Source organism: Lipotes vexillifer, unplaced genomic scaffold (genome assembly GCF_000442215.2).
Source record: "Lipotes vexillifer unplaced genomic scaffold, Lipotes_vexillifer_v1.1 scaffold39, whole genome shotgun sequence".
NCBI classification, from domain to species: Eukaryota; Metazoa; Chordata; class Mammalia; order Artiodactyla; family Lipotidae; genus Lipotes; species Lipotes vexillifer.
The window spans coordinates 1,485,159-1,499,369 of record NW_006787038.1 but is presented as its reverse complement, the minus strand read 5'-3'; the positions used below and the strand labels follow the sequence as shown (position 1 = coordinate 1,499,369).

Here is a 14,211-nt window from a genome sequence, read left to right as displayed (position 1 = left end):
TCCTATCTGGCATGGGGTGGGGGTGGGGGGGCGGGTAGAGGCGGGGACCCAGGTCCTCAATCCCAAGGACAAGGTGCTCAGGCCTCTCCAGGGACCACCACGTCGCCGGGCAACCCTGGCTTTTTAGACATCCTTCCTCAGGCCATGCTGAACCCTGCTCCCCTGTGACCTGGTCCTGGGTCCATGTCTTCTGGAAATCCAGTCTCTTTCCTGCCACAACCTCAGGACAGCAAGGTTTAAAAGGGTGCTGATTCCCCTAGGCCAGGACAGTCAGGGAACCCAAGTGCCTGGGGACACAGAATGCAGTGAGGGTAGCCAGGGGAAACTTTTAACCACATAGCCAAGATAGACTTTCCAGGTTCAAATCCAGACTCCTCCATTTTCTATGCTGTGCTGTCCAATGCAGTAGCCATCAGCCACAAAGGGACTATTTAAATTTAATTTAATGTAAAACTCAGTCACACCAGCTGCATTTCCAAGTGCTTCAAAGCCACAGTGGCTAGTAGCTAGCATATTGGATGGCACAGACTATAGAGCATTTCCATCACCACAGGAAGTTCTACTGGACAGTGCAATTCTAGATGAATGACCTTGGACAAGTCCCTAACATCTCTGTGCCTCAGTTTCATTTTCTGAAAAACTGGGGTTAATAACAGTACCTAGTCCCTTAAGGTGGTTGTGAAGATTAGATAATATATGCAAACAGAACAATTAATACACAGCACAGAGTTAGTGCTCAATAAATGTTCATTATTACTGTCTAGGACAAGAGGGGCAGAGTTCAAATATTCCCCTCCTTACAGTGACACCTAGGAACCCACCAACCTGGCACCTCTGATACCCAGAGGCTGGGGAGTGATGGCTGCTGTCTTAGCCCAGCCTGGGCCACACCCGCTCAGGCCCCCAAACTATGCATCACCTAGAATCAGCAGGCTCCTTGCTTTGTGCCAAGGCCATGGTGTCCCCTCCTCTTCGCCCACCAAGGCTGGGTGCCCCCTTGTTCCCTGCCGGGGCAGGGCAGGTTTGCAGCAGGGGCTGGAGCGTGATGTCTGGAAACACTACCTTGGGTCCCTGGGGATTAGGCACAAGGGCCACCTGACTGTGGCCTGGGCGCGAGCCCTGGACAGTGAGGAGGAAAGAAGGGGCAGAGCTCTGCGAGGCCTTCCCCCTGCCTCTCCAGGACCCAGATTCTCAGGGGAGACTGAGCCACTTGGGAGGCGCCAAGGTGTGTTCAGTTGTAACGAGCTGGGCCTGCAGTCACAGGAAGGCCAGGAGCAGGGATAGAGTTCAAGGAGCGCCCTCCTGTCTTGGTGCTCTCTCCCTGTTCCCTCCTACCTCTCTGACAACTCCACAGCCTCTTTCTTGGTCTGCCCCTCAAGGCTTGCTGCTCCCCAGACCCCCTCCTCATCCCTTATTTATTCTCTCTTTACTCCTGTATTTCTCAAAGTGTTTCGGTGTCAGAGCATCTGGCAGTCATAAGGAATACCATGAACTGTCAATGTAATTAATTCCATAATTAGAACTGGGAACAGTTTTACTAGCAGAAACTATGATGATCGTCTGTGTGTGCAAAATAAAAACCCGCTATAGGCACACGCACGTAGCCACGTAGAGAGCAAGCTGTCAAGTGAAGTGTGATGGGCTGTTGCCACTTTTTCCCGTCAGTATTCCTTTTTGGCTTGTCATTTGCTTTATCGCATGCTAGCAGGCAAGCGGTAGCAGGCACCAAAGGTTGGAGACAAATTTATGGGAGCAAAGCCTAACACGGAGACCAGTCTGTTCATTAACGCATTTCCCTTTTTGAAACAGGCAAGTGTAAGCAGAGTCCAGCAGTGGAACTCTGAGTCATGGTTTGCTATGAATACTCTCCCGGAGTAATATCGTCCCTGTAGCCCCACCTCTCCACCAGGACTCCCTTGACTGTGTCTGCAGTCCCAGCCTCTCTCCTGAGTGCTGCCTGCTGGGTATTTCCATCTGCTTCTGCGATCCATCCTGAGGCACCAGCACTCACCATGTCCCAAACTGAGTCACTTCTTGGATCACTCCTTGAGATCTTCGCTCTTGGAATGTCCTCCACCCATTTGTCTAAGCCACAGCTGGGAACTCTCTATGTATTAAATATCCCCTGAATCCCTATCCTCTTCTTGGTCCCATCCTTGGTCCCTGCTAGCCTAGAGCACAGCCAAAGCCTTCCAGCTGGCCTGCAGCCCTCCCCTCTCTGGTCTATCCACCACCAGGTAATCTTTCATCAAAGTAATAAACATTTGAAAAGGCCCATCCCGTCATGTCCTAGACCTGCTTGAAGACCACCTGCATCTCAAGGCTAATGTATGGCTCCCCCTGTACCTCCACACATGTGCTGGGATGCTGGTTCCTTTGCTCAGTCTCCACTGGAGCAGAGAGGGTAAGAGAGTCTTTGCCACCCTTGGACCTGGATGCCTGGCACGTGGCCGGCATTCAGTAAGTGCTTCTTGAATGCGTGGAAGAGGGTGGGCTTCTCCAAAATCTCTAGGGACTCCCGCTTACCCATTCAGTACAGCCCAGACACCTCCCTGATATTTCAAGCCCTCCACGATATGGACCCAAACCTATTCTTCTTTAATCCCTCACAGCCTCAGTGAAATGGCGATAGAGAAATGACAAATGGTGGGGTGGCTTGAGGATGAACTTACCTGGTTTGGTAACCTGGCTTCTGCACTTAGGAGTTCTGCGACCTTAAGCAAGGTATAGAACCTCCCTACCCTCTGTTTTCTTGACTGTAAAATGGGGGATAATGAGTATCTAGCTCTTAGGGTTATGGAGAGGCTTTCATGAGATAATGCATGTGACACGCATTGCTGGCATGCAGCCTGGCACAGTACAAGCATTCATTAAATTGTAGCACCAGTTTCTTCCCCATTCATCCACTTCCCACTCCCCCCCCAACACACCACACACACACACACACACACACACACACACACACACACACAGGAAACCACTTATTAATTTTCAGGGTATCCTTCCAAGGTTGCTTTATGAATATGCAAATAAATTCATGCTTATTTTCTCTATTTTTACACAAAAGTTTACATGCCCCACACCAGGAGTCAGCAAACTTCTTCCATAAAAAGCCAGATAGTAAATATTTTAGGCTTTGTACAACATATGGTGTCTGCAACTACTCAGCTCTGCCACTGTAGAGCAAAAGCAGTTTTAGACAATGAGTGTGACTGTGTTCCAGTTAAACTGTATTTATGGAAACAAATTTGAATTTCACATCGCTTTCTCATGTCATGAAATATTATTCTTCGTTTGATTTTTTCCAACCATTAAAAAATATAAAAAAACATTGTTAGGTCACAGTCTGTACAAAACCAGTCGGTGGGCCAGATTTGGGCTGTTTGTTCACTTTTCTATATATCTTGGAGAGCTTTTCCTGTGGATGTAAAAGAGCTGCATCTTTCTGTTTTGAGGGCATAGGACTCCATCCCGTGGATGTCTCTTAGTTTGTTTAACCAATCCCCTACTAAGGGACACTTAAATTGTTTCTATTCTTTACAAAATATTTTGCTATTACAAAACAGTGCTACTATGAATAATCTTGTTCATCCATCATTGTGGACGTTTAGAAGTGTCTTAGGTCAGTTTCCCCTAGAGGTGGAGCTGGGACGTGAATTCAGGTGTGTGTGTGATTTACTCGGGGAGCGCTAAGAGCGGGAGGGAAGCAGAACGGAAAGGCGGAAAGAGCCAAGCAAGGATTGGTCCCAGGAAAATCAAGCCAAAGCCTAACAGAGGGCGGAGCTTGGACAGTTGTCCCACCTTGAAGCAAGGAGGCGGGGCTTTTAAACTTCCGGTTCAGGCAGTCATTGGCTTCGTGGTCATGATGATGGGAGGAGCTTGTCAGGTGGTTTTCTTCGTCCGGAGCACAGCTCAGGGGAAGCCAGTGTGGGGTGCACCGGCGGCAAAGGGGACTGGGCGGGGCGGCAGCAGTGCCTACCACAGCAGGTGTATCTGTAGCACAGCCTCGGAGGTGGACCTGCAGGGGCAAAGCATTGATGTATTGCGGTGTGGATAGACATTGCCAAACTGCTCTCCATATGGGCTGTGTCGACTTAAATTCCTACCAGCAACATCTGAGTGTCTGTTTCTGCACAATCTCACCAAATTAGTCTATTATTTAACTTTTGGATTTTTTGCTAATCTGATGGACTGAAAAATGCTATCTCAAAGTAGTTTTAATTTGCACATCCCTTAGAATGAGAAAAGTTGAGCCTACTTTCATGTGTTTAAGAAACATTTGGGGCGGTGGGAGCACCTTCGCTCGCCACCTGAGGACCCGCACCGCGCTCCCCGACCCCGCCCGCCCGGCGCCCATCCCCCGCGCCCTCCGCTCGCCGGGGTTATAATTGCTTCTCACCCACCGTAGGAGTTATTTTGGGGGTGGTTGGAGGTGGCGGCGGAGGCGAGGAGGGGAATTGTGTCTCCTTTCCCGGGACGGGGGAGCGGCGTCGGAGGCCACGGTTTCCAGGGTCCCTACCTATGGGAGGAATACTTCCTTCTTTCCATTGACCTCAAGCTTGGCCGTGGGACTTGACCAAAGTCAATGGAGGATGAGAAGTGATATAGGTCATGTCTAAGAAGAAGCTTTGGAAGCCAGTGCATGAATTTACTTTTGCTCATTTTCCTCTGACACAAGAAAAAACAGGTTTTTTCTTTTGCCAGTGTTCCAGAATGAAGATACCTGTAACCAACCCAAAGTCAACATAACAAAAATGAGAAATATATTTTTGTTCTACTAAAACAGTAGTTCTCAAAGTGCTATCTGTTGAGCCCAAGACCCTTTAAGGGTTAAAACTATTTTAATAATAATACTAAGTTCCTTTTTCATTGTGTTGACAATTGCACTACGGTTCATAAGCGATGGTGGGGAAAACTGCTGGTGCCTTAGGAAACGTCAGTGCAGTTCCTTCAAACTGTGCTCTTTGTCACCATATATTTATAGTAAACCAAAAATATATATATACTTGAGAATGTACTTGATGAAGCAATGAAAAAAATGTACTTGATGAAGCAATGAAAAAAAATTAATGTTTAAAAATTAATTAATTTTTAAAAATCTTGATCTTGAAAAAAAAAGAAACATTTGGGTTTTTTTTTTTTTCTGTGAACTGTTCATATTCCTTTGCTGACTTTTCTTCTAGGGCTATTGGTCTCTTTTCTGTTTCTAGGAGCTCTTTAAATATTATGGAGATTGGTTCTTTATAGTGATATGAATTGCACATATTTTTCCCATTTTGTCTTTTGTCTTTTTACTTTGTTTAAAGTCATTTTGGCCAAGCAGAGGTTTTTGATCATAGGGTTGGTTGTTTGGACAAGTAGATGATATGTTATGTAAAACACCTAGAATGATGTCCACTACTTGGTAGGCACTGAATGGATGTTCTTTTCCTTCCCTCCCTTCCCTTCCATTCTATGCTTTATCCAACTGTGCCCATTATCCTTCCTTAAAAATGGCCCATGCTTCCGATCTTCACGCGTTTTCTTATGTTACTTTTCTTATCTGGAATGTCTGTGAAATTCCTACCCTTTTGGCCTGTGAAATTCCTACCCTTCTCTTAAGCCCCAGCTCAAATGTCATGGTCCTGCTTACATCTGAACTCCTGTACCTCTGTTAGCCGTCAGAGTCCACCTTGGATCCTAGTAATATACACACATTTATCATGCTTTTCCTGAGCCTCAATTTCCTTACCTATAAATTGGAGTTGCTGGGGAAAATAGAGATATATTTTTATTACAACATAATGCATGTTTATTGTAAAACTGTAAAAAAATATTTTTTTTTACTGAAAAAGATCTAAAAATATGGAAACATAAGGTTTAAAACGGTAGTTACACATACCTAGGCATTCTCATCCCCAAGGGGCAGCCACTGTTTACAGATCCTTCCAGACCTTTCCTATGCCTATATAAATATCTGTAGGGAAGAGAGAGAGGTTCTTCTTCAAACAAAGACCTGGAAGTATTACTGTCCATATTATTCTGCAACTTACTTTTTTCATTCAATAAAATAACATGAATAAGATGATGTATTTAAAGTACATCCTTCAGTGCTCTGTCCATGGGAGCTGTAATTATTCTATGCACCTTGCAGTGATGTTTTTAAACTTTCTTTTGGCAGCAGAACACTTAGCAAACAAAATAGTATGTGGAAACCCAGTTATCAATTAGATAGAGTGGAGCCACCAGGCTAAGGTGCATCGTCTCCCCATCACTGATCTCCCCATCACTGTTTGAGAACCTTAGTGAGTTGGGCAGAATATGGGGGCACCATGTTCAGCTGAGTGGCATTATCATGGGTATGCACTGTCCAGGGAGTTTCCACGCAGGTCTGAAGATCCCAGCCAGCTGGGATGGAAGGTTTTCTTCCCAAGTTAGTTGAAAGAGCCGGAGAGTCCTCAGGCCAGAGCACATCTTGGTGGATCATGCCCAGTGGCTCCTCCTTGGCTCCATGATGGTCTGTGATGAGAGTTTTCGTTGGTCCATGAAGAAATGAAAAAAATAAAGTCAATGAGGTGAGATTTCCACAAAGTTAAGCTTATTCAAATATTTCTTATTGGCATTGAAATGTCTTTTCTTTCATAAAATTATGGTGGTAATAATTGGCAGTTGTGCGTGTGTGTGTGTGTGTTTTAATGTCTTACCTAAATAAGAAGTTGGCAACTTTATGTTGGTCCCCTACATTTGTTTCAAAATTTTACTGATCCATGAAATCCTGAAATCTAGAGAGATGGATGTTCCAGTCAATTGTGGCAGCTCTGCCAGGACCTCCTTGGAACAATCCCAGAGAGATAATCTTGGGCCAGGCGAGTCTGAGAACCTTTATGCTATCCTTTAACGAAATCGGAGCAGTTCTTCCAAAGCTGAGAGTGGACAGAGCCCCGCTCCGGGGACTTTAGTCAAAGAAAGTCACCTTCCCAGTGCAGCTGTCACTTGCCTCTGTTGCTACCACTCTCTAGGAGCCAGAGCTGAGCTGAGGGCCTGAAGCCCTTCACACATGGGGTGGGGGGCCCTCCCTCCCTGTCCACCTCCAAGGACTGGTCTGGGGTTTATGAAGGGAGATAGCTGACTCTTTAGAGGGGTGTTTTCAGTGTAAGACATAGGACCTATCAAAGAACCAAGGCTTCCTTCTTTACTTGGCTGTGAGCCTCTCAGAAGGCAGGACTTTTTGATTTCTATCGTTTAATCCGAAATCCCCATCACAGCAGTAGATGACAATGGATTGAGCTCAGAAGGCTGTGGTTGTTAAAAATGTATTGACACCAGATTAGTCACTTGGCCTTTTATATGTAAGGATGCTTGGGCAGTACAACAAGATATTTGAGGTGTCTTTTATTCCTCTTAGATGAAGAAGAATTTTTAGTGGCTTGGGACAGGTATTTTGTCTGAACTATAGCTAGCACTTTCTTTTCTTTGTTCATGTATTTTTTTTTTTTTTTGCGGTACGCGGGCCTCTAACTGCTGTGGCCTCTCCCGTTGCGGAGCACAGGCTCCGGACGCGCAGGCTCCGCGGCCATGGCTCACGGGCCCAGCCGCTCCGCGGCATGTGGGGTCCTCCCGGACCGGGGCACGAACCCGTGTCCCCTGCATCGGCAGGCGGACTCTCAAACCACTGTGCCACCAGGGAAGCCCTGTTCATGTATTTTAAAGTTCTGGCATAGTTTTCAACTTGTGACCACTTATTTATATTTTCAAAATAATCACATGGTGTCACTGTTCCCCTTGGTCCTCACCATAGCCCAGTGAGGTGGGTGTCACTATTCCTGTTTTACTGATTAGGAATCTGAATTTCAGGGGATCGCAGTGACTGGTCAAGTAGGAGGCAGAACTGACATCTGCCTGGCCCAATTCCTGTCCTCTCTTCTCTGTACAGACAGGTCCTTTCTACAGCTAGGGAAGACTTTTTTTCTTCTCTGCAAAGTTAAACCTTTGGCCCTTAAGGGATTTGAACTCAGGAATCTTGGGGCCATTAGCATTGAGTTCCAACTAGAGAAACAAGTGATGGCAGCAGTAACAACAGTGACAGCAAACCACCAAGAAAGAACCCTTTGAGTTCCCACCTTGACCAGACTGGAGAGCTCTTTGTCAGCATCAAGTTCAGAAATGTCCCAGGTGGTCCGGGCAGAGCCTGAACTACTCCCTTTAGCTCCCTGGGTGCTCTGTGCTGCTGACACTCAGCTGAGCCATGGCACCGGCTTGGTGCCACCAGGAGGAGACTTCCATCGACCCAACGGTTCACTTACCTCTCACTCTTTGGTGAACTCTTGGAAGCCATTGGAAGGATTGTGTTTTCTGCTGCAGCTGGCTGTGCTGACTTCTCCTCGGAGTTAGGAGCAGGTGCCTGAGGGTGGGGCCCCCAGATCTGGTCCATTACAGCTCCCAGGCTTCTGGGGTGGCCAACGGGCCCTCTGTCTCACTCCGGCCCTCAAACTCGGGGAGCAGGCCGGGGCATGTTTGGGGCTGTCAGGGTGAGTATCTGCTGTTGGTCGCACTGGGAGAAGAGCAGTGGTGAAGCTCACGGGAGCCAAGTCCCAGGCCAGCAGGGCTGGGGAAGGGCTGGGAAGTGCCCAACTCGGACACCTGTGCTGTTCTGGCTTCTGCCAGGAAAGGATGAGAGGGAGATTGCTCATGGCCTGGACACCCGGGGCCAACAGAACAGGAGTAGGGACGATGGAGGGAGAGGGTCCCAGGACCCACTCGGGCAAAGAATCCAGTGGAGAGGCTGGGGGTGGGACCTACTGGAGGAAAGAGCGCCACCCCAGGCCTGAGCAGAGGCTTCTAAGCTGAGTGTTTCTGTCATGGTCTGGGCTGCTCTGTTGGGTGGCACAGGAGTCAAGCTCTGCTGGATTGGAGTCCTGGGGCCAGATTCACCTGTTGTATAACCTTGGGCAAGAAATTACTCTCTCATCTTCAGTGTCTACACTGTGCTCACACCCACCACAGTCCAGACACTGTCATGTATACAGTGGTTCATATACATTTTGACAGTGGCAGAGTATTTACAACAAGGCTGCCTTGTAGAATGACCTGCCTTATAATAAACACATCAAGAACCGTTCAAGTTTATGAGCAAACAACTCAAATAGTTAAGATATCAAAGGGCATGAGCAGAAAATTTTCACAAGTGGTAAATAGATGTATGAAAAAAATTCAACCTCAGAAATGATAAAAAAAAAGGTAGCTAAACCAACATTGAAGTATCATTTACGATGATGATGATGATGATGATGATGATGAAAAATTAATAATACACTGGAGAGGCTGTGTATAATATAATAATGCTGGCGAGGCTGCACTCTGAGTGGTACATTTATACAACCTTTCGGAGAGCAGTCCTCCAGCGTATACCTAGAGCCATAAATGTAACCTCTGATATGGTCATTCTAGTCCACAGAATTAATCCTAAAATAATAAGCCTTTTCAAAATGTTTCCTATAAATATTTTTCAAATATACAGAATAAAAACAGTTTAATGGACCCCCCTATACTTAAGGAATATTTGAAACGAAGAAAAGAATCCATATGAGTCAGGATGTCCACAGTTGAAAATTAAAAAAACAATCTAAGTATATAACAGGAGAATGTCTGAATAAATTGTGATTCATCTTCAGATAGACTACCTTGTACCAATTAAGATGATCAATATGAAAATTGTGAAATTGTATAAAGTACGATCTAATGTTTAGTGAAAAAGTCAGAATTTAAATGGTATCTGCAAGTGATGACAATAGTGTAAGAACATATACTTGAGCAAAGGTTGAAAGGAAATATGCCAAAGTATTTGCCGTGTTGGGGTAGGAGGATGAAGAATTTATTTTTTTCTCCTTGAACATTGTTGTTCTATTATTTTTACAATAACATTAATCAGAGGGATATTCAGGGCTCCGCCCCTGAATCAATCTGTTAACGTGTATTTGCTGGGCACCTGTTCCACAAGCAATCTGTATGAAAGGTTGTATTAAGAAGTGGCAAAAGCAGGCACAGGACTCAGTTTTAGGGCAAGGGCTGGTCCATCAGAGTTTCAAACTCTTCAAATGTTAGAGCTACATGGGACCAATCTAACACCTTTATTTTGCAGTCGAGGGCCCTGAGGCCCAGGGAGGCTCAGTGACTTGCCCAGACTACCCAGCCAAAGCCTGGCAGTTCAACATAGGGGTAGGCACTCCCACCAAACTAGTCAGCTGGCCTTAGCCCTGTTCCCCTGTCTCAGGGCACCTCCGTTTTCCTGGAGTTGGCAAGAAGGCAGCCAAACAGAGAACACTCTTTTAGTGCAGAAGTGGGGGTGGACATCCTGAACAGGAAGGGCACAGAGACACTGTTCCTGGGATGCAAACCCCATGCCCCTGTTGTCTCCACAGGACCCTGAGTGGGCTCAGCCAGACACACGCCACCCAGCAGCACGTGGGGCTGTCCCAGACTGTCCGACTTTATCTGGCCACTGCGGCCAATGGCCAGCTGACCTCCAATGCCCTGCCCATGGGGCCAGGCCCTGAACGGAAGGATGGTGCCCAGCAGGCAGCATATCTGGGCCACCCGTCATCCTCCTGGGGTAAGGACACCCTGGCTCCAGGTCCTCAAAGAGCGGGGCATCTAAATCTTGGACCTCCTTCTACCCACCTTTGCTTCCCCCTTCACCCTCTCAGAAGGGCTGAGTTGTCACCCTGTCTCTTATCTTTTCAGCCAATGAACAAAACAGTTGTCAAGCATCTGCTTTGTGTCGGGCTCCAGGGGTCCTAAACCAGCTGTTGGAGACTTTGCCCCTTTGAGACACCTAGACCTTGATTGCTCCATTTCTGCCCCATCTGTCACCTGTCCTGCCTTTGCTTCCCTCATATCCAGTTGTGAACCTCACCTCCCTGGCGCCGGTCCTTCCACCTCATCCTTCCTGTAAACCCCTTGGTACCTACAGCGGGGCCTCTGCTTCCCAGAGGAGAGAGCTGAGCATCCCTGAGGATTCAAGCCTCCGCACATTCTTGCTCGTTGCCCAGCAATCCTTCCCGGTGTGCCTGGACACTTTCTCTCATTCCTCAGAGCAGCTACTCCAAGCTGCCCCCACCTTCCCCAGCCCCATCCCATGGCCATGCTTTCCACTCCCCAGAGTCCTCACCTCCTGCCCATTTTAAAGTGTACACATCAGTGATGTTTAGTGTATCCACAATTTTGTGCATCCACTATCTAATTACAGAACATTGTCATCACTGCAAGAAGAAGCCCCATGCCCATTAAGCAGTCACTCCCTTCCCCACTCCCACCCTCGCCTCGGCCCCTGGTCCCACTAATCTACTCCCTGTCCTTATAGATTTGCGTAACCTGGACATTTCATATAAACGGAATCACGCAATATGTGGCCTTTTGTGTCTGGCTCTTTCACTTAGTGTAATGTTTCTGAGGTTTATCCATGTTGTGGACAGCATGCATCAGTGTCCTTCCTATAGCTGATGGCCTTTCTTGCCATCTTGAAAAGGAAGTGCCCCTCTTCTTGTCTAAGGCACATCCCACTGTTTCTTGACTCTTCTGCAACACTAGGCTGTCACTTGCCCTCCCCCCACCCCTCTCCTCCTCCTTCAACCTGTCCCCCACTCAGCCCTTTCCCTAGAGCATATGCAGTTACTTACAACTCTCCCATTCACACACACGCGCGCACACGCGCACACGCATGGCTGTTTCTCCACTTCCCTCTCTGCCTCCCTTTCTATCTCTCCTCCCTTCACAGTCAAGTCTCCATAGACCTTTTACACTTCCCTTCTCAACCCCTCCGCCTCCTGTCTTCCCCTCTGGGCCCCCTACACAGAATGAATACCCCTCCTTTGTATTTCCACTGCCACCACTTGTGTTAAATGAAGCGACCTCAGCTCACACTGCTGCAATGACCTCCCAACCAGTCACCCTGTCTCTCCATCCACCTGCACACCCCAGCTCAGATGGCATTACCCTCCCCCCACTTCGTCTCTGATCTCTCACTGAAAATTTTCAATGGTTTCCCACCACCAGCTGAATAAAGTGCCCTATCCTTGTTCTGGCCATTAGGGCCTCCAACACCCAACTGTAAATCATTCTTTCAGGTGTTCTCCTGGAAAACTCTCTTCTCTGGCAAGTCTGAGCTACATTCTGTTCTCTGCCCTTTGGTGCAAAGCCCAGCTGCAGCCCTTGCTAGCTGTGTGACTTGGGATGCAACCCATCCTTCTCTGAGCCTCAGTTTCCTTAACTGTCAGATGGAAACATTAGGTTAGATATAAGAACATTGCCAATATTCAACCATTTTAACCTACAGAAATGGCAATTTCTAGTGGTTCAACCTAAAATAATACTCAAGAGGGTTGAGAGTTATTGTGCATAAGGCACGAACTCAGTTGCTGGCCTGTTGGCATCCCTCAGTAGATGTTGGCCTGTGAGCTGTTACTCGGCCCCTGCTATGGAACCTCGCATCCAGGAGGTACTTAGCAAATGCCCTTGGGATGGATTCAACCCAGTCCCGTGGGCCTTTCTAACCAGCCTCTGGAGGTCACAGCTGTGCCTCTCAGCCTTGCCCCCTGGACCCAAGCCCTCTCTCTGCAGGGCTGAATCTCACGGAGAAAATCAAGAAGATCAAGATCGTCTTCACTCCCACCGTCTGCAAGCAGACCTGTGCCCATGGGCGCTGTGCCAGCAGCTGCGAGCGTGGCGACACCACCACCCTGTACAGCCAGAGCGGCCACGGGCATGACCCCAAGTCTGGTTTCCGAATCTGTGAGTCCATTCCCCGCTCACATGGTTCCTGGCTGGCCCTGGGGCTGGGTGCAGGGGTGGCCAGAAGGACAGGCCTGCCTTGGGCTGGAGCCCAGCTGTTCTGCAGGAAGGAGGCCGGGTGCTCTCATACTGTGGCTCCTGTGAATGGTCTCCAACCACACAATGCTGAGTCCTCACCCAGCTCTGTCACATGTGACTCTGAGCAAGTCTCACAACCTCGCTGAACCCAAGTTTCCTCCACAGAAAAGTGAAGGCGTTAACAGTGCCACTCCCCGCAAGCCCCCGACTCCCGTCCCATCCCCCAGGTTACTGCAGGTGGAGGAAAGGCAAGGCCTGTTATTATCCATCCTCCTTCATCCTCCTAGGCCTCCTGGAAAGTCCCTGCATTTCAGGGGGTGCCCGGTTCCCAAAGCCATCCAGATTTGGGGGTCTTGCTCCCCCTGCTTCCCTCTTGTCACCCAGCGGCCACATAGTAGGTGCTGCTGTGTTCTTCCACCACGTCACCTTGAGGTCGATGTTGTAGATTTCTGCCAGATCCCCTGCCTGAATGGAGGCCGCTGCATTGGTAGGGACGAATGCTGGTGCCCCACCAACTCCACTGGGAAGTTCTGCCACCTGCCCGCTCCCAATCTGGACAGGGAGCCTCCAGAGAGGGGGGTCCACCACAGGACCTCGCCACAGGGCCCCTTGAAGCAGTCCACCTTCACACTGCCTCTCTCCAACCAGCTGGGTGAGTGTGGGGCTGGGAGGCGACCTGGGCAACCGTGCTGGCATCTTCATGGAGGGGATGGGAAGCTGTCTCCAGCCCTTCCTTCTCCTCTACCCTTAGCGCTCAGTTTCATTCCCTAAGTTTTTCTCTGCCCTTCCATCTGAGTTCATCAATTTTTTTTTTTTTTTTTTTTTTTGCTCTTATTCCCTACTGGGTGCGATGGGGGAAACAAAAGAGTATAAGGGTAGGGTCCTGATTTCAAGGAACCCATGGTTCTGAACAATAGAGGGAGGATGGATGAGAAAGAATAGCATCATAAGACATTTCCTTTCCTCTACTTTCCATTATTAGATGTCAAATAAAGGGTACAAAAAATACAGAATTTTGTAGGAGATCAGGGGATGGAGAGCCCCAAGCCTGGGGAGTTCAGGGAAGGCTGCATGGGGGAGGTGGACTTCAGTTAGGCCTTAAACAATGGGTAGGCTTTGGTTAAGCAGAGGGGAGTGGAGGGCTTCTTGGGCAGAGGGACTGGTGTGAACAAAGGCATGGAGTAGGGACCATGCAGGGTCTGTTGGGCTGGAGCTCGAAGGTTGTGCAGGATCATGGGGGGAGGTGGAATCAGTAAGGTAGTTTGGAAGTTGGTAATGAAGGTTTTTCAAGAAAAGGTATGGGGCTTCCCTGGTGGCGCAGTGGTTGAGAGTCCGCCTGCCGATGCAGGGGACACGGGTTCGTGCCCC

The 14,211-nt window shown here is 48.3% G+C and overlaps 1 protein-coding gene across 1 annotated transcript in view; it reads left to right on the top strand.

Moving 5' to 3' along the window:
- LTBP2 (latent transforming growth factor beta binding protein 2) overlaps positions 1 to 14,211 on the top strand; it is a 99,941-nt gene that overhangs the window by 38,838 nt on the left and 46,892 nt on the right. Inside the window, exons 5-7 of the mRNA XM_007459734.1 lie at positions 10,398 to 10,588; positions 12,595 to 12,765; positions 13,289 to 13,495. Of these exons, the coding sequence (XP_007459796.1) occupies positions 10,398 to 10,588; positions 12,595 to 12,765; positions 13,289 to 13,495 (569 nt within the window). The remainder of the gene's footprint in view (positions 1 to 10,397; positions 10,589 to 12,594; positions 12,766 to 13,288; positions 13,496 to 14,211) is intronic.